Below are 18649 nucleotides of genomic sequence, written 5' to 3' on the forward strand. Positions count from 1 at the left end.
AACATTACATATATAGTAGATGACGAATTAAATGTACATTGCATATCATACTCGACGAAGTGTCTCAGGCATCTCCGCAAATCAATAGGTATCTGTGCACTGGTTAGAGGACATGAAGACTTGCGTGAGTTCTTCATTGTATTTGAAGTCTACGCGCCAAACAGAGAAACCCTCCTTGTTGAAGCTGCGAGTGCCTTGGTCAGTACATCTAGCGAAGGAAAGATATGTGCTCACTTGGTGTAGAACCACTCCGGTAATGGAAGTGCGACGTGAGTGAGATGGCCAAGTTGTTCAGGTAGGCGTCACGGTCAGCATGCCCCTCGGTGCATAGAGACATGGCTTCACAAGAAAGTTGTATGCTCATGTCAAGATCATTGATGCTGCCATGCTGATCAAAACATCCTTTAACTGTGTATGCAAGCATGTTGAGGGCGCCAATTCAGTGCTCGAGCGAGATTGTATAGAGAGAAGGGATGATCGGGATGGGGCTGCAGACGCAATGCAATAGCGTTGTGGAAGAGCGAAGTGGTGGCATCGATGTCCGGATGTAGCCTAAAAGGCGGGCGCATGTGAGGTTAGTGAGAGCCGTTGCATGGTCTGGATGGCTGACCAGACACTGGTCCAGAACCAACTAAAAATGCTCTACAGCGTCGTTCAGGTGAGAGACTGCCTCGCTCGTCATGTATGCGGCCAATTGTGTGTGGCCCGCATCTGTGGCTCGAGCAATCTCGCAGTCTATGACGGACTGCAGTTTCCATTATGTCTGAGTCAGCAAAAGCTAAAGGACGGATACCAATATCACTCACATCAAACAGTGCATCGTCGTCCTGATCGTCGCAAGCATGCACAATGGCGGCCTTCAGCTCAAGGGAAGCGTGGACACCACGCACGGGTGGGAAGGATATATCTACGAGACGTTAGTGTGTGTGTGTAGGCGGCCTGTGTAACTTGTAAAAGTGTGCCATTCAATGCAATTGTCACTGCTGGACTTGTGAGGCTGAGGCCAACCTTTGTAGTGTGATACTCCGAGACGCATATACGGACGCACGTGATAAAGGATGTTCTGGCTTCAGTGTGAAGTCCCAGAGCCTTGAGCAACTTATCGAGGTAAACGGTTACTTTGTCCACTGAGATGACAATGGAGTCCATGTCGCCGAGAGTACTGGATGTAGGACTGAGTACATCTACTAATTGCAGTTCAGATGTTGGTGAATGCGGAAATGCATCCGAATTTGTCCTGCGAAGATTCATGTAAAGTTAATTATGAGAGTGATTTCCATGTGATGAGGGAATTTACCTTGCTTCCCAGAATAAGTATGATACATCTAAACCAGAGTTCCTTTCAGTCAAACTCCCATCTTGGTGGGTGCAGACATTCCATTCGACATGCTGTCCGTGTTCTTGTTTCAGGGCGACAATGGGATAGATAGCGGAGAAGCTCCACTCAGGACTGAGGGATAGTTTGACTGAGACATCAACATCGGAGGACGAGTATAGATAGATCACTGGATTTCCACTGACCTGTTCCGTCACAAAAGAGATAGAGTCTCCATTCAAGATATTGTATGACCCGATACTCCTGTTGTGATCCAATCTTGACCCACCCCACGTTGTCTTGAAGTTGTATTGAGTAGAACCTACCAACTCGCGAGCAACAACATCAACAAGTTCCTGCACCCGCGCGGACAACTCTATCATGGCAGAAATAATATCATCATATACCAAAACCAAATAGACCCTGATTTTGTTATTATTGCTGGGCAATGAAATAGCTCCAGCATCACTACCAGTACTGCCACTGGGCGGAAGTGCGATGGGCAATGGTAATTCTGCGCGAGTCACTTCAACGGATGTAAGCGATTCGATTACTTTGTCCCATGTTTCAGCCGTGATATCCACAAGTTGGCCTTCGCAGATATCGAGTTGGTTGGTCTGCAGACTGGAATGTCATAGCGTTTCTTGGAATGGTTGGGAAATGTTTACATGCACTGTCGAGCATGACCTTATGATATCGATGAGCCATCTTGAAGATTTCAATGGTTGTTCCACCCACATTATACGACTTGTGTCGGTTAACCATTACACATTTTTGACCATGCTTCAGAACAAGGAGTTTGGGGATTGGCTTTGCTACGTCGGCTCCACTGGCCTTTTTTTTGGAAACCTTAGGCATGGCAGTATAGAGACAGAAATTCAGAGGTACGATGGTTACTTTCAAGCGGAGTGAGACGATGTTGTCTTGTCGAAAATGTTTGCAAACCTGAGTAGTACTGGGTTAACTTGAAGATGAACCAGTGGCACCGCCACTCTCGGATGATCGACATGTAGTTACCATACTTGTGGATAATTCTTCGATGTTGCCACTCCATCTAAATGAATGACCAGATTGAACATAAGTTAGGCAAGGTCTGCCAATTCGGCTGTATACTTGACCCATGAGATTGGATGAAAGATACTCCGAACATCAGAGACGTCAGAGTTTCCCCTAGTAAGTACTATGCAGTCGGAAAATCCAAAGGAACACAGTTGTTTCTATATAGTGGCCTGGATCCAGCGACCAGCTCGACTTCAACAAATTCTATGAGCACACAAATAAAGTGACCAAGATATCCGATGTATCATTCACCTACAGCATCAAAGGACATGATCCAAGAGATCATCATCATGAGTCATGTCGGCCTTCGTAGCAAGCATAGAAGATCACGTATAAAAGGTATTACAAAATTCAAGGAGGTAGCACCACTGAGTCATTTCACGTTTCGACCGTTATTGGTCCTTGAAGCCATGGTACAGGTGTGCGATTCGAGACTTCAGAGGGGCGAGAAGAATTGGACCCGACAGATTTAAAACGTATCCAGAGCAGGTCACTCGTTGGGTATATGTACTGCGCACCGGTTTTCCCCTGAAAGTGGGTACTGGCTGGAAGGTTTGCATATAGCAGCACCCCTGGACGATGGTAATTCCTCCGGCTCATGTTCATATTCAATTCGGAGTGGGGTAGTATAGGTTCGAAGTGAAGTTATCCGGGCATGCACAAAGTCCACCATCAGTGATGGTGCTTTGGCGGATTAAGAACATTCCATCCGGTCCATATAGGTGTGGTAGTCCTGGAATCTTGTCAGCGCGGGTTCAAACGGATGAACTAGATATATAAAAAAGCAGAAGTAAAACAATGACACCAATAATGACCCTAGTGTGTGCGTGTTTAGATAGAGTGTAATATTCGAATATGGGTCTGACATGGCAGAGGTAGAAGAGAAAGTACGTTACGCAGATGTCGACTTGATAGGATAATGATGAACAAGTTGGTTTCGCAGAGGTGAAGATGGAGGAGACCGTAGTAGACGGTATCGATGGAGATGAGGTTGAAGGTGCTGTCAAGTTGAGACCACCTTAAGTCCAAGCACAACCAATTGCAAGGGAATCTGGAAGGTAAGGACGTCAGTATATACCGCGCGGCCGATCGTTAAGTCGTTTTTCTCAAGCACATTAGCTTGATGGGGGTATCAACTGAGTAGTGTACCGTACAAACAATCAAAAAATCGGAGAGAAGCACATACAGTTGGATCGTAATGTGAAGTAGTCTCGCTCATTGAAGTTGGTCGACTTTCCAGAGCGTCGTGGATAAGAATTGAGTGCGAGTTTCAAGGAAGCTGAAATACCTGAGAGCACTGAGAGGTTCATTAATCTTTCAGCTTCCTTGATTTGTGCCTCAACCATAAGTATGAGTAGCAGGATGATTACCGGTGGCAACACGCCGGTACAGTTGTCGTCCCCGACTCCCACATTAGTGGAGGAGGCTTTGTCGAACACAAACGAATTCCCATGCATCAGCCGATGTGCAAAGCTGTGCACTTGGACAGAATCTTAACTTTATTATCATCTGCTGAGTGCTTTACAATTTTCGGCAAATACTCACCATCATACTTTTGTCAGTAGCTGAGTGCTGAGTCTTATTACATGGATCTCACCGCTCTCGGACATCCAAACCTGCGCGACGGCAGTTCTACATCTGTTTTTTTCGTTTTCACTGGGATAAGGAATTTCTTGAAGCAATTGAATAGGTTGGTCCTTGGCTCATTCAATGTCGTCTTCAGCCTGGTCCTTTATTTGTGAGACACTACAGACTTCAAAGCACGTTGATATATATCCTCAACTTGAAATACGATGACATGTGGAACAGCACAAGCGATTGTAATTTGGGTGGCAGAAGTTGTTAGCGCTTTGGTCACGAGCGTATGGTTACCATGGGGTGCAGGAGCAGGCATGGGCCTCATCAGCTTCCTATTTTGCATTGCACGTTTCGTGGTTGCCGTGCTGCTAGTTATTTCGACCCCAACTGTAAGGCTACCTGTCTCCGTGAAGTCCAATGCTAACAGCTCGTTCAGATTTCAATAGGCGCAGGCGCAGGCGGTTGGGTAGCCTATGGCATACTGATCGTCCTTTGCCTTGTTTATCTTACGTTGTTTCTGATTCTTGTTATCAAGGTCATCAAAGCTGTTGTGCGCATTCTTGGTTGGGTCGGCTTTGATCACTCCAGACGGCCAGTTGATAGCGGATTGATCAGTGTGCTTTCTCTTTTCGGATGTTGCGGGCCACGGAGAGGTGGTCGCGAATGAAGACACTACAAAGCCACTTCATCTCCCAAGGGTTCTGGAAAGTCGTTCGTTGTTATTCGGGCACGGAAGCCTCAATCGTCGCAACCCGATACTCATCCACACATTCACAGGGTTAGATACTCAACGGACGAAACTGGAGCCTGCTAGGACCTTCTTCGCAAGCAAAATCTCTGAAGCCATGAATTGACATTATACTTATGTTGGTTTGTAGTGCACTGATGATATCTGAAACAGAGCCAGAGATATTGAATTCTGAGTGGGGTGTCTGCATGTTGTTCGCAAAGGTGAGAAGCAAAGCTGCAATAGGCTAGAATACGAGGGAACCCAGTAAGTGAAACAAATGCTATAAGATTGAGTGGTAGAGCAGATTAGGAGAGGCCATCACGAGATGTTGAATTTATTATATTACGTAATAATAACCGGAGGAGTATTAGAGTCACGATATTTTTGTGCAATTCTTGTACTTATGTCAAAATCATGGCCACTGCGCCTTCGCCGCATGAGCTAAACCACAACTAGACGAGGAACTATCATACATTGAAGGTCCGCTCTTTTCATCACAGGAGCACACAGTATGTGTCCTTTGAATGTTTGACTGTTCGTCAATCGGGATGTCAAATTTTTATATAATCACAGCGGTAGCGGGCGCAGTGGAAGTTTTCTGTGAACCTCATCGAGTCTTTGTCGCGGACCGTTGCATCTCATAAGTTCTGCCGTCTTTCTTATTCACAGTATATTTATCTTGTATAATGTGTCTTATGTTGACATCTATATATAGCGCTCGCTCTTGCTACGAAGACCTTTGCAATTTCGTCTGGTACAATCGTTGCATCAAAATCATCAACCCAAGTGTTGGAGCAATGCGCTATTGGGTTCCAGGCGAGGGTTCGAGAAGCTCAGCCAAGACGCATGATGCCACCATCACTCAGGCATCTTACATAAATTTCTTCTCCATTGCAGGCTCTGCCTTGTGGTCGGGTTATTTATGTAAGTATATCTGTCTATCTTTCCCTTTCACCGTCTTGTCTGTCTGTCTTCCTTCTGTGATTCAATGGTAAAATTCATCTGGATCATATTGCTTGAGCAACACGAAAATTCATTCAAAAACAATTGTACTGATTGGCTGTGTCACCGCCAACTGGATATTGCACCATCAATCATGATACCAAAGCGAAAGCAGAAAATGACCCACTGATGTGACATCCCGCTCAGGCTACCGACTATTTCCACTCTGTCAGTCCTGGCATGCATGTATGCTAAGGTGAGTAGGTGAGTGATTGGATCCTGGTTGCACGGCGACCTGCTCATACTCACCCCAACCTCATCACAAATCAAGAAGTCGCAGCAATCTGATGATAGTTTGCAATAGCCAAACTCTGTCGTACATGCACCAACAAACATAGATGTTGTCAAAGAGACAACAACAGCAAGGAGGGAGAGACACATTTATGTGTGAGATGATATGGAGTCTTCTGAGAGAGATCTCGAATGATGCTTCTGAGGATAGGGAAACACTGTAGGACAACAACCAGCTTTTATATCCTGCACACTGTGACACACTTATGCATCAGCGGGTCAGATCGTGCTACAGAGTGCTATGAAGCACTCTGTAATCATGGGGGACGATTCTCGATTTGGCAAACTTGTGCGCATACATTGAACCGTTTCTCGGCGAATCTGCTCCACTCTTTGCAATTTGGATATTCAAAATTCCACCTGTGATTCCCACGTAAATGCTCTTATTATAGGTGATAGTAGATGGGTCTTGCACCTTTAAGGTCAGGCAAATTCAGCGGATCACCGCCTCCTTCAATATCTTTTGGATAAAGAGGGACTTTACATACCAACAGGACTATAGGACTGGGTGCTGCCGGCATATCAGCAAATGACGTGACATGTTCCCAGCGTCGGCTAATAATATATGAAATGTCGAGCTCGCTGTGCGACACGACGAGCTCGCATGTCTCACGTTCAAGTAATGGGATCGACACTGCGTTTTGACGACACATGCACCAGTGATGATTGTAGTACGTAGGGAGTACATGTATAATGTGCAAATGACTCCACTACTCTTCTTCAGCATTGCTATGAATCCCAAGGCGTGAAAAGTCATCAGCAATGAGCAGGACATCTTGTAAACTCCTCGATGTCTGCTCTACTACCTCCTCCTCCTCCTCCTTGTCATCCAGATCATCCTGGGTATCTAGGTCTAAGGCAGATGCAGCGTGATCAACAGGCGAGGGTTCAACAAGCATGCGAGCAGGAATCTGTGCATTAGGTATGCTCGCGCTCTCCCCAGGACATGTGTAAGCGCTTATACCAGGAGCTAGTGTCCCACTGAATCCCGGAAGCTTCGATATGTCGTGAAGCCGGTTGAGATGTTGTGACTTGAAGCGTCCTCGAGTGTTTCGGTGAATAGCAATTTGATGTGCGAGGGCTGGGTTGGTATCCTTCAACTGGTCCTCACATTCCTGTAGATACTTCTCTTCATCACGTATATAGGTCACCAGGCGTTGGACCTCAATATTGAGGCGTTCAATCTCCTCACACGCCCGACATATTTTGAAGTGGAGATCCATTGCACTACGAGCGGCAGGAGATGACCAAGGGCGCTCAGAGATGTCTACACGCATGTCGCGAAGGAGGTCGAAGTTGGCAAGAAAGGCGTAGTCGACAACTTCTTCCCATTTCAGTGTTAAGCGGGGAGGGGACAGTGTCCTAGCAATAGTGTTGTACGTGTTGAGGGCTGACCTGATAGCAACGGAGCGAGCCTGTAATGCCTTGGCGATGTGTTTTCGTAGTTTATAGCCTGAATACAATCAGTAGTCGCAACTCCATGTATAGTATAGAGACTTACCTGTCCCTGCTCTGTTCATTTTCGACAGTTCGAATATGCGAGCGACGATGAGACCTTCAAGACGATCCAGTGCCTGCTGGTACTTCCTGTTAGCCACCAGCCTCCCTGCATTCTGCCACTCTACATCTCTGGGAACCCACTGCTCCATGATTTCTAGCTTGCCCTCCAGCGCTTGCACTATCTTGAGATTCCTCTCATAATCTTCCAGTGCGTGACGCCGTGCACCCTCAGCATTGCGAGTGCGTTTGACCTGTGTCTCATATGAATCTTCAGAAGGTAATTCAACTGCTGCCATCGCAGCACCAAGAGCATCACTGCGCAAAATGTGTCAATCAGTGATCATGAGATACGTATCACAACTCACCTGCTCGCTGCAAGATTAACGAGCCTCTGCCAGTACTCCATCTGGAGTGTTTCTTCTTCAGGCTCGTGTGTTAGACCAACAAGATAGGCCTTTTCATCTTCCAACCAGCGCTCGAAAACACTCACATCAACTACCCTGAGATCTTGCATGAGTTTTGGTAGCGCTGCATTACCATAATTGAGGATGTCTAGAGCTTGCTTGTAGTTGTTGTACAAAAAATCGGCTAATTGAATGAGTGATTAGCAAATGAATATCACGTGTCAAAATGTAGCTCACATAGATTAGCATATACTTCTAAGTCGTTGTTGTGTTCGAAAAAAGAATCAATAGCTTGTTGGCGATGGAAAATACTCGTGTAACATAGTGCGGATGCCAAGGAATTCGATTTCGAGAAAGTCCATTCACACATCTCCAGATCTTCCAGTCCCAGACCTTTGGTATACGTTGTGAGTGAGAAAAGTTGGCACAAACGCCTGTGGGCATGTCCATGAAAGGCCCCAACAAGGCAGGTGTGATGCTTCGAACATGTGAGGGGTCCGAGGGAGCTTTTGTCGAGAGTAGTCTTGAACTGACAGCCGATGTCATACCCGCCTCCTAGATTAGTTCCAAATACGTTCAGCAACTTCGAAACCATGGCCAAAGGATATTTTGCACTGCCAAGCAACAATCAGTTGACAAACGAGCTAAAAACTAAATAAAACTCACAGTTCCCCACTCTGTACCATGTCTGCTTTCCGTCATCCATATTCTTCCAGCGTCCTTCACACGAATTCTCTATATGTATGTCCTAATAATCTTAATTAGCAGTTACTAACGCAAATAGAACACACCTCTTACCCCATCGCCTGCAGTACTAGAGTCCGATGCAAACTGGTCAACAAAGGTGCGAGATAGATAGCGGTCAGTCCTGAGTTGCTGTCCCGTCGGGAGTTCACATGATGTACTGAGAGAGTCGTCCATATCAAGGGTTCTTCGAAGGACTCTTTTCAAAGAGTCATTGCCGTCCATGGCATAGAGCAAGCTGAACTTTAATTTTACTTCGTCCGTTAGCACATATGTACACGCGGGGCAGGCGTGTTTGAGTCGCCAGTCGGGTGAGTCCCGCTGAAGCGACTCGGCTACCATGGCTGCAACCGCGCGTCGAACGTCAAGGTATAAGTCGAATGCAATGGAAAATTGACGAGAAAGATATCTGTGAAATCCCACCTATGTGTGATCAGAGATCAGCCTAGTTAGATGGGGTGACGCTTACAGGGGCGCACCCATGACACCAATAAGATAGGATACACTCGGATGGTGTTTCCTTCGAGGTTACGCGTGATAAGACCTACTTTTCACAGTATTTTTGCTCTTGGGATAAAGCTTGGGCCTGTGGGTTAACTGACGGGGTACTGGATGTTAGGCAGATGATGATAAAGGCTTTGATATGACTATCTTGGATATGTACCCGCTTGCCATCAGTTTTCTGTCGGACTGTACTTCTATTATAGACTTCTCAAGCTCAATGGATAGGATGGAGACTGTATGATTCATGGGCCATTAGCCGCAGCGTGATCCCGGTTCCAGGTCCTAGAGTGAAAGGAAACAAACTGACAACAGCAGGTACATGATGAACGATCGCAGCGATAGACCGTCGACGAACAAAGCAAACAATTGAAGAAGGTTGTAAATATTTTACGCTGGATCCATGAACCACACACGAGACTCGCTCTACAGTGAGAATTTTTCAAAGGTTGCATTCACGATGTACGCCAAGAATGCGACTCGAGTAGGACAGCCTAGCTTAGTTTCTTCGCAGGTCAGTGGGTACGCTTCCAGGACATTTCGACAACCAGTTGTGAGGGGGTTGCTCGCCAAGCATGAGTGAGGCGTATGAACTGACATAATGATTCATCGTTGGCTACAGAATTTCAACGCATTCCATATTCACATTGACACTCAAGCTACGTCACAGCACTCCTTCACGCCCTCTTGCGCACAACCTGCTAAGCGAGCAACATTAACGCTCGGACTCGAAAGGCAGTAAGGAAAGACGAGCTCACTCAGTTTCCACACTGGAAATCGGCCCCATTAGCAACCACCTTGCAGCAGTTTGAGCAGGAACACGGCGTGACTTGTATAATTTTGAAATCCGGTCCGCAGAAAAAACCGTAATCGTTCCCGTTGTTATAACCATTCATGCCTGTGGTTGAGCATTGCACTGAATCTGTAAATCACCGTAAGTACGCGGTCTGCGGGTAGTAGGTCGCAAAAGTACTTACCATTGGGGGAGCATTTATGACCCATGGGTGTTGAATCTAAATCAGATGCGATAACTGTGCCGACCATCGCTGCGGCAGATATGGCAATAGTAGCGAGTGAGGTGAATTTCATGGTCGAATGTTGATGGTGTTCTCTGGGCCACGTAGGTTGGCTTTTATACATGACTAGTGTCAAGTACGGCCAAACGCTTTCATGTGCTTACATTGCCGGATGCTAGCATATGGGGCAGGACTATTTGGAGTCATTTCTGCCAGTTGTTATCAGATCTAAATCAAATCTTCGCGAGTCTCGGATACCAGTTCTGCCAGGTTCTGTCACACTCCTTTGTGTGAGTGTCGCCGTGGAACAGTTTCGCCAGACCGGCCGGTAAAATTCTTGAGTTCTGCCAATCATGATACCAGCAAATGATCGGGAATGAAACAGTTTTTTAACTCACGCCCTGTGGTATAATTTTCTTCCAACCATGGGGTAGGTAGGGCTGGGTGAACTTCAATCATTTATCGCCTGTGAAAATCGAATACAAACCGATCCACGATTGTGGAATCCCGCAGGTTGCTAGAAGACGAAGACGAATATGCGCTGGAAGATGCGCTGGCTGTTGCAGCCACCGTTGTCCTAGTTGGCATTCAAGTTGAGCTCGCAAGACAGACCGTATCGAAAGTCACCAGCCACGATGGCTATACCTTTGCCATCCACAGCTAAGAGTCTTAAGCGGAACCCACGGAAAGATATTCCGGGGTACTAGGTCCTATTTGCCACCCAGAACGATTGGGTATTCATTACGACGATGGGGTTTGAATGGCTCCCCTCGATCAGTCTGGATACACATCAATTAATGTGTGAATTAGCTCCATAATGACCATCGTGATGAGTCTCCATCCGACCAGTGCCCTCGAGGCTCGCATGAGTCCGACTTGGCTGCCTAGTCCGAGAACAAAAATAGATATATTTCGTTGCGGCCATAAGCCTGACCCTTGAGTGAAATTTGACCATTAAAAATCAATGAAGATCATACCAGATCCAGTTGTCTGCGAGGACTTGGACTCTAGAGAAAATAATTTCACGTTGCATCTAAAACTTATATAAGCACGGAACGTTTGATCCCGCGGAACCATCTACCTCACGCTCCACTGAGCACCACCACCAATCGTTCGAGCGCTCCAGATACCAGATCTGTGTACTAGGGGTCGGTGTTGCCGACGTGGACCTTGCTCAGCGATTTGTGTTTATTGTGACCAAATCTCGTTTTTTTTGGGTTGCCAGTCAATGGTCACTTCAGAGTGTCAGGGATTTGGCCAGTCTGGGACAAAGTACGGGAGAAAGTATGGGACATCGGCACTTCCGAGCGCAATTTAAACCCCGTTCAATGTTCCAAACGACCACGTCAATCAATCCCGCCAACGCGCCCACCGCCGCCGCCTAACATCTCACTGGAATATTAATGCCGCATGTTCATGCTCCGCCTCAACTCTGCCCGCCACTCTCCTTGCTCACCCAAGGACTGAATCAATATATGACATAGCAATGAGCTCACTATATTGTTGTATGGCAGCAAAAAGACTCACAATGTTCATGGAAGTAAGTCCTTGGTGCTATTACAGACATTAAGGAAGCATGAGAAACAGTGACGGAAGTCCGTCCTCGGCGCTGTTGCAGACAGTGAGCAAGCGTGACGGATACAGAAACATTTATACTCCGCTTGGAGGTGCTGATGGGCCTGCCGATGTCCCACACTTTGTCCCAGACCGGCCATTTCAGAGATGCCCTCGGTCACTTTCGCTTCAATTTTCATGGCGACCAGTAAGGACAGTTCTGGAATCTGAATCATATAGTGGTGCGTTTTGTGTTGTATTTTCTTTTTACTTTAATTTTTTGGGGGTTAGTGGGCACGGGCGTCATACATGAAGTCGCTGAATTGCAAGGTCGCGGCAGTGTCCATTTCCACGTGTACGTTTGTGAGCATGCAGAAGGTGCGTTAAGTTTTTGTACATGTTTGTAATACATATCTTGGAACGTGAGACTGCAACTTCATTCTATGCCATACTAATAGTATTCACATTGCTGCGTCACAGCGCTTCTTCATGCCCTCTTGCGCAGTACAACACGCTAAGTGAACAATATTAACACTCGGGCTCGAACGGCAGCAGGGAAAACAAGGCGACTCACTCATTTTCCACACTGGATGGTCCGCCGTGTCGGCCCATCATAGACCACTTTACAGCAATTTTTGCAGTCACACGACTGGTATATTATAATTGAAGAATTCATTCCACACAAAAAACCATAATCGTTCCCGTTATTATAACCTTTCAGACCTGTTGAGCACTGCACTGATTCTGTGGATAACCGTCAGTGCGCAGTCTGGGCGTAGTAGGCCTCAAAAGCGCTCACCAGGAGGGGTGCAGGGTTGGTTCATGGGTGTTATATCCGAATCAGACGCGATAGCTAGGCCAACCATTGCTGCGGCGGATATGACAATAGAGGGGAGTGAAATGAATTTCATAGTCGAATGTTGACGGCGTTTTCTGGGCTGCGTAGGATGGCTTTTATATAGTGTAGGGAGCAGAATTACTATTTGAGGTCAATTCCGCTGGATTCATCACCTGCATAACAGCAAGTGTGCGACACATCAAGTGGAGAAGAAGAGCGAGCGAGCGAAAATTCATATTCATGATAGCAGTCATTCGAACTGTTCTCAACTTGTTCCAGGTGCTCAAATTTGTCTCTGGTCAGTGACAAAGGAGCGTCCTCCGTCCTGCGGCATGCACCATCTTCAGGGATGTCGGTTTTCATGTTCAATTTGAATTCAAACCGTGTGATTCCTGGTGCATGTCCGCGAGTCTTGCGTTCTGCCTGATTCTGCCGCCCTCCCTTTGCGAGTTCTGCCGTGGACCAAGCATAACAAGTTTTGCCAGAGCGGTTGGGAAAACTCCCGAGTTCTGCCAACAACGCATTTCTCAGGAATGAGCGATCCTAGACGCGTTTAGTTTCATCGTTTGAAAACCCTGACAGAATGCCGGCCTTTGAACAACTTGGCCCGAGTACTCGTCAATGATATCAAATGCTCCGCTGTACCACGAAAATTGTTGTCTGAAATCACTGCACGGAGGCCAAGTTGAAATAAAACTTCTGATGGATCGAATTCGGTGCAGTCACACACAACTGTAGATCGAGGTGAGTCAATTTCATACCTAATTCTTACCTGATGCTATGTTGATTTGATCACCTGGTTTTGCATTCGACTCGTCTCAAGACCATTGATATTGTAACGTTGTTACCAGGATGTTATAGTATTTGCACGAGGATTTGTTCGAACGTATATATATATATATAGCCCCTGAGTAATCACAACTTTCGGGTCCCGGCGTAATTACTCGAAAATCGGAGCTTGAACGCTCCTAGAATCTACAAGTATGCATCTTAAGCTTAACAATCAGCTGCTGCACGGTGCCAGTCTTTGCATCTAGCATCCTTGTTGCCAACATGATAGTTTCCACCATCATCCACGCACGGTATGCCCTCAGCACTCGGTTACTTTCTCAGACGTGTTCCCACACAATGATGACAACAGCTGCACAAACGAAACGCGCAGCTAAACAGGAAGGCACGATCGCGGACGTGTTCACGTCACTAGACCCTGGTACCAAAGTCGCTGCACTTCCAGCTCGGTTCGCTCAGCTGAAGAAGGATGTGCTAATCGATATGGGCGCGACACATGCGAGCATCGTGCAGGCTTGGAAGCAAGTTCTAGCTGCTTTGGAAGGACGAAGGAAGGAGATTGTTAGTTTGGGGGGAGAAGTATACGCACCTCTTCAAGTGCTTCTTTACATGACCGACAGGAAAACAGGTGATCCCTCGTGTGTCGTTTACCGACATTGAATGCGGCTTGTCCAACACTCAGAAGGATCGTATCAGGAAATCTGGTGTTGTTGTAGTCACGGGTGCAGTTCCAAAGGAGGTTTGTTCATTGTATTACTGTGATATCAGTCAGGTTTTTTGACTAGCATGATACGTATAGGAAGCGCTACTATGGAAAGCGTCAGTAAAGGAATATATCACTGCAAATCCCGTCAAAGGTTCGTACATTCCCTCACTCTTTTCCCGTGACCTGACATCGTGTTGCAGGCTTCCCAGCGAACGACATTCAGGTATACGAGCTCTATAACAGTAAAGCTCAAATAGCAGCGCGCACTCATCCAGCCATTCTTCGTACTCAACAAGAGCTCCTCCAGTTTTGGCACGACCCATCAAACAAGCACGTCGGCTTTAGTACTCCTATCAGTTACTTCGACCGCTTGCGCATTCGTACTCCTGGTGACAGCTCATTCACAGTTGGCCCTCATATCGATGGGGGAAGTGTCGAGCGATGGGAGGATCCTACATTTCGTAGGGTCTTCAGCCGAATCTTAGCTGGGGGAGTGGGTTGGAGGTCACACGACCCATTTGATGTGTCCTGGCGCGTGGATGCAAAGCAGGATCTATACAATGCACCGTATGTGTTTCATCTTTTCCGTTATATGAGTATACGCTCACCACATTCGAAGGGGTCAATGTTCTGTCCTTCGTTGTTGGCAAGGCTGGACCTCACTCTCTACGACTGGCGTCGGCGAGGGTACACTTCGTGTACTTCCAATGCTCTCCCTAGCGACGGCGTACATCATGCTTCGTCCTTTCTTCCGTCCTGACCCTGCTGGTGGCGAGTGGGTGCTAGACTTGGAAAGCAGTTCATTTCCGGGAAGTATACCAGGCAAGGGGCAGGAGCTTAATGAAGAAACGCATCCGCATTTGAGACTCGGCGAGACCATGACGAGCATTCCAGAGATTCAACCTGGTGATCAGGTTTATTGTATGCGATTTCTTATACTCTCTTGACTTTCTTGACTGTGTTCGCGTGGACAGGGCACTGTGATATCGTACATTCCGTTGAGAAACTGCATGGTGGTCAAAGGGATTCGTCGGTTTTCTATATTCCTGCAGTCCCACTTTCTGTGAAAAAGTGATTCTCTCGTGGCTTGTAGTCTAAGCTCAACTTGAAATTTGCCTTGCTCAGCGCAACATACATTCGTGACCAACGAGCTAATTTTGTGCACGGTCTTCCTGCTCCGTATGTATTTCATCTCGAGTGATTCTCTAATGCTGACTGCTCAATGCTGGCAGGGACTTTCCTGGAGGCTCCGGCGAATCTACTTTCGCGGGACAAGCTACGGCGCAGGATATTACCACTAGCCAAGGACGTCGGGCGTTGGGTTTCGAGCCATTCGTATCAGGAGGGGTAGAGAACGATGAGCTTGTTGATGCAGCGAATCGTGTGTTGTTCGGTTGAGGGTTATGCATCTCGCTGCAATAAGAACGTTCTTGGTTACTGAGTACATAATAGTTGGTCCTCGAAAGGCTGAGCAGTCCAAATACATGAGAGACTTAGGTGAAAATGTGGTAGAGCCAACTGAACACGTGTCTGAGGCAACTAGTAGCCTACACCAGATAGTAGGGGTCAATACGTCAATGAACGAGGCTCGCACAGCTTTATGGAAAGCAGGACCACCGCGCTCTATTTGTCAGCCAAAATCGTACTATATAAGGCAGGAGCTTCTCGAGTACCCCGTACACCGTAAGAAGTTTGTTTTGTTGTACAGTCCAAGAAATACCGTGCAAGAACGTTCAGATAATATTCTAAGAGGCAATTGGACCATCTTCCCTACATCCGGCTTCTCCAGCTTCCGTCTCCTCTGTGCTTTCGTCTTCTGTTGTCGTGGCGAAGGGCACCAATCCAAACCCTGGCCACTCACAAAACTCATTGCATTTGTGCTGTTTCTCGAACATGCTAACCGTGCATTCCATATTCCCCTCGCCAAAAAGATCCTTCCCTTGACCAACCGACCTAATCAAAAAATTATATAAGCGAGCATGGAATGACATATTGACGCACGGGTCTGTTAGGATCTGCGGGTCCGTCAGCAGCTCTGTGCTTCCTATCAGGATATCCGAGTCAGTAGTGTATCGAGCTGCAAAGCAATGAATTACCTTGATAGTCTGAGATGAAGGCCAAGCCACCCGTCTTTACATACTGCACGTGTTGCGTGAAAGAAAAGAACGAAGCTACTTCATAGCCATAATCATCATGATCGAGCAGAGGATTAGAGTCCATGTTGTGAATGAACTTCATAAAAACGTCTGGCCCGCCTTCAATAAGCTCCTCTACAAGATATCCCACACACGACGAGCCTGTTTTTGAGCCTGCCTTCGTAGGTTTGGAATCACGTTGAGAGTAAGAGATCGCCAAGCCAGCGTCAACGAAGCGCACACGAGGGATGTCAAATGGCGGAGGTTCCTCAGAGGAGGCAATACAGTGATCGATGAAGGCATATGTGAGCTGTAGGAGAGAATGAGCCCAATATAAAATGTTTGCTTCCTTGCCAAGCTTGGCTATTTCGTCGATTGACGAAAAACGACCTATTTTGTACATAAGGCTTGAGGCGGATGGAAACACCTTATGAAACGGTCGCTTCACTGCAACATTTTGACCAGGAACCGATCCTAGCCCACTTTTAACAAGAGGAGTGAGAGAAAGCCAACCAGGATGAGCAGTCTTAAATCCACCAGCCCCCAGCATGCTGCGCGTAGATGAATTGACTGTCAGCTGTCCGATTATCGCCTGCGCTGGTTCTACCTTAAAAGAACGATAATTGAGATTCTTAAGGATATCTGCAAGCGGACGAGTGGGGATCCCATAGAAATGAACGTTCTCAGTGTATGTGCCAAGCACTGCAAGAAAAACAGTAGAGAAACGGTTAACAGTGCACCACTGTGAACAGGACACCAAACTCACCTTGTGCAACATCAAAGTTTGTTGCACTGCCTCCACTCCGCAGTGCTTCCTTTAGGTCGCTGCGATCAGGCGAGCTAAACAGCACTTTGGGTGGCGCAACTGCAAGCTTTTTGTGAGGCGGTGATGAAGATGTGGTGGTGGTGCTCAGATTGTTCCTGTGGGACCATTTGGTAGACTCGAAGGCACTTGACGATGTAAGATTTTGAGTGGACGCGGAGGCGCTCTTCGTTGTAGATGAATCTCATTCACGACAATTGGACATACTTGCAGGGCAGGATGAACCTGATGTATCTCTCATTGAAGACACCAACCTTGACGAGTCTGGTCATGCTGGTCTAGTGGTCTGGGAGTTTTCCGATGACGAAGATGGACATGTGGTTGACGAATGGTAGTTGGATCTACAATAAGACTTATTATGTAGCGTGCGTGATATTGGAATGTTGCGCACAAGGGATCCCCGACTCCCAAACGCATGCTTCTTGTTTCCTTCCCGTACATCAGTGAACTGGAGGAAAGATGATAAGAGTATATATGACGATACATAGTACACAATCACAAACATCTGTATAATTCTGCTATCCATCATCACATAGTGATGTTTGACTTTATACAGGAAAGGACAATGCATAAATTTCCTACACCAGCGTTTGATCGGGAGAACACCTACATATCGTTGGAATTCTAACTCGAAAGTGATATGAAGTAAAATCAAAGGGTCGAACTGCATGAGACACTATCGGCACCTCAGAAGTGAATTTCATCGTGTCAAAGTCAGGCATGAAGGCCTTAATCTTCCGGATAACTACAAGGTGTTTACCAAGTGCACAAGTTTAAATTAATATTCTCGTGCTAATTTTGACGCCCTCTTCTCCAAAAAGTTGATTTTCTTCGAGTATCGTGCAACGTCCCAAGCCAGACCAAAAAACTCGTGTTTTGCAGAGTACCACGAAGTGTTTACGAAGTGCAAACTGATGCCCTTGTGCGAATTTTAATGCCACCTTCTTTAAATTGTTCATGTTTGTCTACTATATATCAATTGCGAATTTGTGCAAAGAAGTGCCACTTTCGTATCGCAGCCGGAATGTGTCCATCAAGCAAACATATACAACGTACAGCTTACTTCAAATTGTCACGCGAAATCGTATGAATACCCAACGACTAGCAGTTGTATTCATTTGCCACGCGTCTCACAGCGGTCCAAGGTTTTGCGCAAATGCTGTGTAGTGCCGTGTAAGTGAATTCGGGACCCTGGTGACAGCCGCCCCCCATCCAATCATCAAGGTGTTAATGGGCGAAATCAAGTATTTATGACCGAAGTTGTGCTATTGTCTACAATAATTGGTATAGTTACATTTTGCTTCAGCAATTGCTGACGCCTGCATAGACTAAAACAATATAGTAGTGGGTCATACATTACTTCGAGCCCTTATTGATCACTCGTCGAGTATATCATATATCACGCCACCCATCAAAACCATTGCACTTTTTGCACCTCACGAGACGAGCGGCTTAGCTTCCTCATCTAATGACAAAGCTGCTGTTGGGTAATATCAGGTTTCTACCGATGTCATTCCGCTCTGCCTTAGCAATTACCGACCTGTACCAGACTGAGAGAATATGATGATTTGTCCATGTCTCGTGAATTGGGCTACTAATTCGATATGTTCTAAGATCACCGTCACCTGTCAGCCTCCTTGTGATTGTTAACGTGTACATAGAAG

The 18649-nt window shown here is 46.6% G+C and overlaps 6 protein-coding genes across 6 annotated transcripts; 1 reads left to right on the top strand and 5 right to left on the bottom strand.

Annotated features, from left to right (window-relative positions):
* Positions 1 to 256: 256 nt before the first annotated feature.
* Positions 257 to 433, bottom strand: HD556DRAFT_1216723 (uncharacterized protein; the record flags this gene model as incomplete). Its single annotated transcript, XM_041296700.1, has 1 exon — positions 257 to 433. A coding segment is annotated over one exon (177 nt), but the record flags the coding sequence as incomplete, so codon positions are not given.
* Positions 434 to 1047: 614 nt separating this feature from the next.
* Positions 1048 to 1941, bottom strand: HD556DRAFT_1217365 (uncharacterized protein; the record flags this gene model as incomplete). The annotated part of the gene is made up of 2 exons (XM_041296715.1): positions 1048 to 1237; positions 1298 to 1941. Coding segments are annotated over 2 exons (834 nt in total), but the record flags the coding sequence as incomplete, so codon positions are not given.
* A 3338-nt stretch (positions 1942 to 5279) lies between these two features.
* HD556DRAFT_1402185 (uncharacterized protein) lies at positions 5280 to 6067 on the bottom strand (the record flags this gene model as incomplete). Its single annotated transcript, XM_041303846.1, has 2 exons — positions 5280 to 5322; positions 5398 to 6067. A coding segment is annotated over one exon (320 nt), but the record flags the coding sequence as incomplete, so codon positions are not given.
* Positions 6068 to 6685: 618 nt separating this feature from the next.
* Positions 6686 to 10597, bottom strand: HD556DRAFT_1496561 (uncharacterized protein; the record flags this gene model as incomplete). Its single annotated transcript, XM_041308894.1, has 8 exons — positions 10102 to 10597; positions 9103 to 9167; positions 8678 to 9046; positions 8563 to 8627; positions 8117 to 8493; positions 7841 to 8063; positions 7477 to 7790; positions 6686 to 7428 (listed from the first exon to the last, which is right to left on the bottom strand). Exons 1-8 carry the CDS (start codon positions 10262 to 10264, stop codon positions 6686 to 6688), a joined length of 2319 nt encoding a protein of 772 aa, XP_041155831.1. The 5' UTR covers positions 10265 to 10597.
* A 2910-nt stretch (positions 10598 to 13507) lies between these two features.
* Positions 13508 to 15629, top strand: HD556DRAFT_1402212 (DUF1479-domain-containing protein). The gene is made up of 8 exons (XM_041303847.1): positions 13508 to 13900; positions 13950 to 14060; positions 14121 to 14178; positions 14228 to 14594; positions 14647 to 14948; positions 15002 to 15098; positions 15153 to 15206; positions 15260 to 15629. Exons 1-8 carry the CDS (start codon positions 13586 to 13588, stop codon positions 15423 to 15425), a joined length of 1470 nt encoding a protein of 489 aa, XP_041155832.1. The 5' UTR covers positions 13508 to 13585; the 3' UTR covers positions 15426 to 15629.
* Positions 15630 to 15772: 143 nt separating this feature from the next.
* HD556DRAFT_1244975 (uncharacterized protein) lies at positions 15773 to 16940 on the bottom strand (the record flags this gene model as incomplete). Its single annotated transcript, XM_041298493.1, has 3 exons — positions 15773 to 15961; positions 16025 to 16071; positions 16124 to 16940. The coding sequence occupies 3 exons, from the start codon at positions 16938 to 16940 to the stop codon at positions 15773 to 15775; spliced, it is 1053 nt and encodes a 350-aa protein (XP_041155833.1).
* Positions 16941 to 18649: the final 1709 nt, after the last annotated feature.

The sequence above is a fragment of the Suillus plorans genome, assembly GCF_016647745.1.
Source record: "Suillus plorans strain S12 chromosome Unknown HD556scaffold_66, whole genome shotgun sequence".
Lineage (NCBI taxonomy): Eukaryota > Fungi > Basidiomycota > Agaricomycetes > Boletales > Suillaceae > Suillus > Suillus plorans.

Excerpts from the sequence above, each read along its gene's own strand:
- HD556DRAFT_1402212 (XM_041303847.1), top strand. The coding sequence starts at position 13,586 with ATGATAGTTTCCACCATCATCCACGCACGGTATGCCCTCAGCACTCGG. Across the intron at positions 14,595-14,646 it reads CAGGATCTATACAATGCACC|GGGTCAATGTTCTGTCCTTC; the intron begins GTATGTGTTTCA and ends CCACATTCGAAG. Across the intron at positions 14,949-15,001 it reads ACCTGGTGATCAGGTTTATT|GGCACTGTGATATCGTACAT; the intron begins GTATGCGATTTC and ends TCGCGTGGACAG.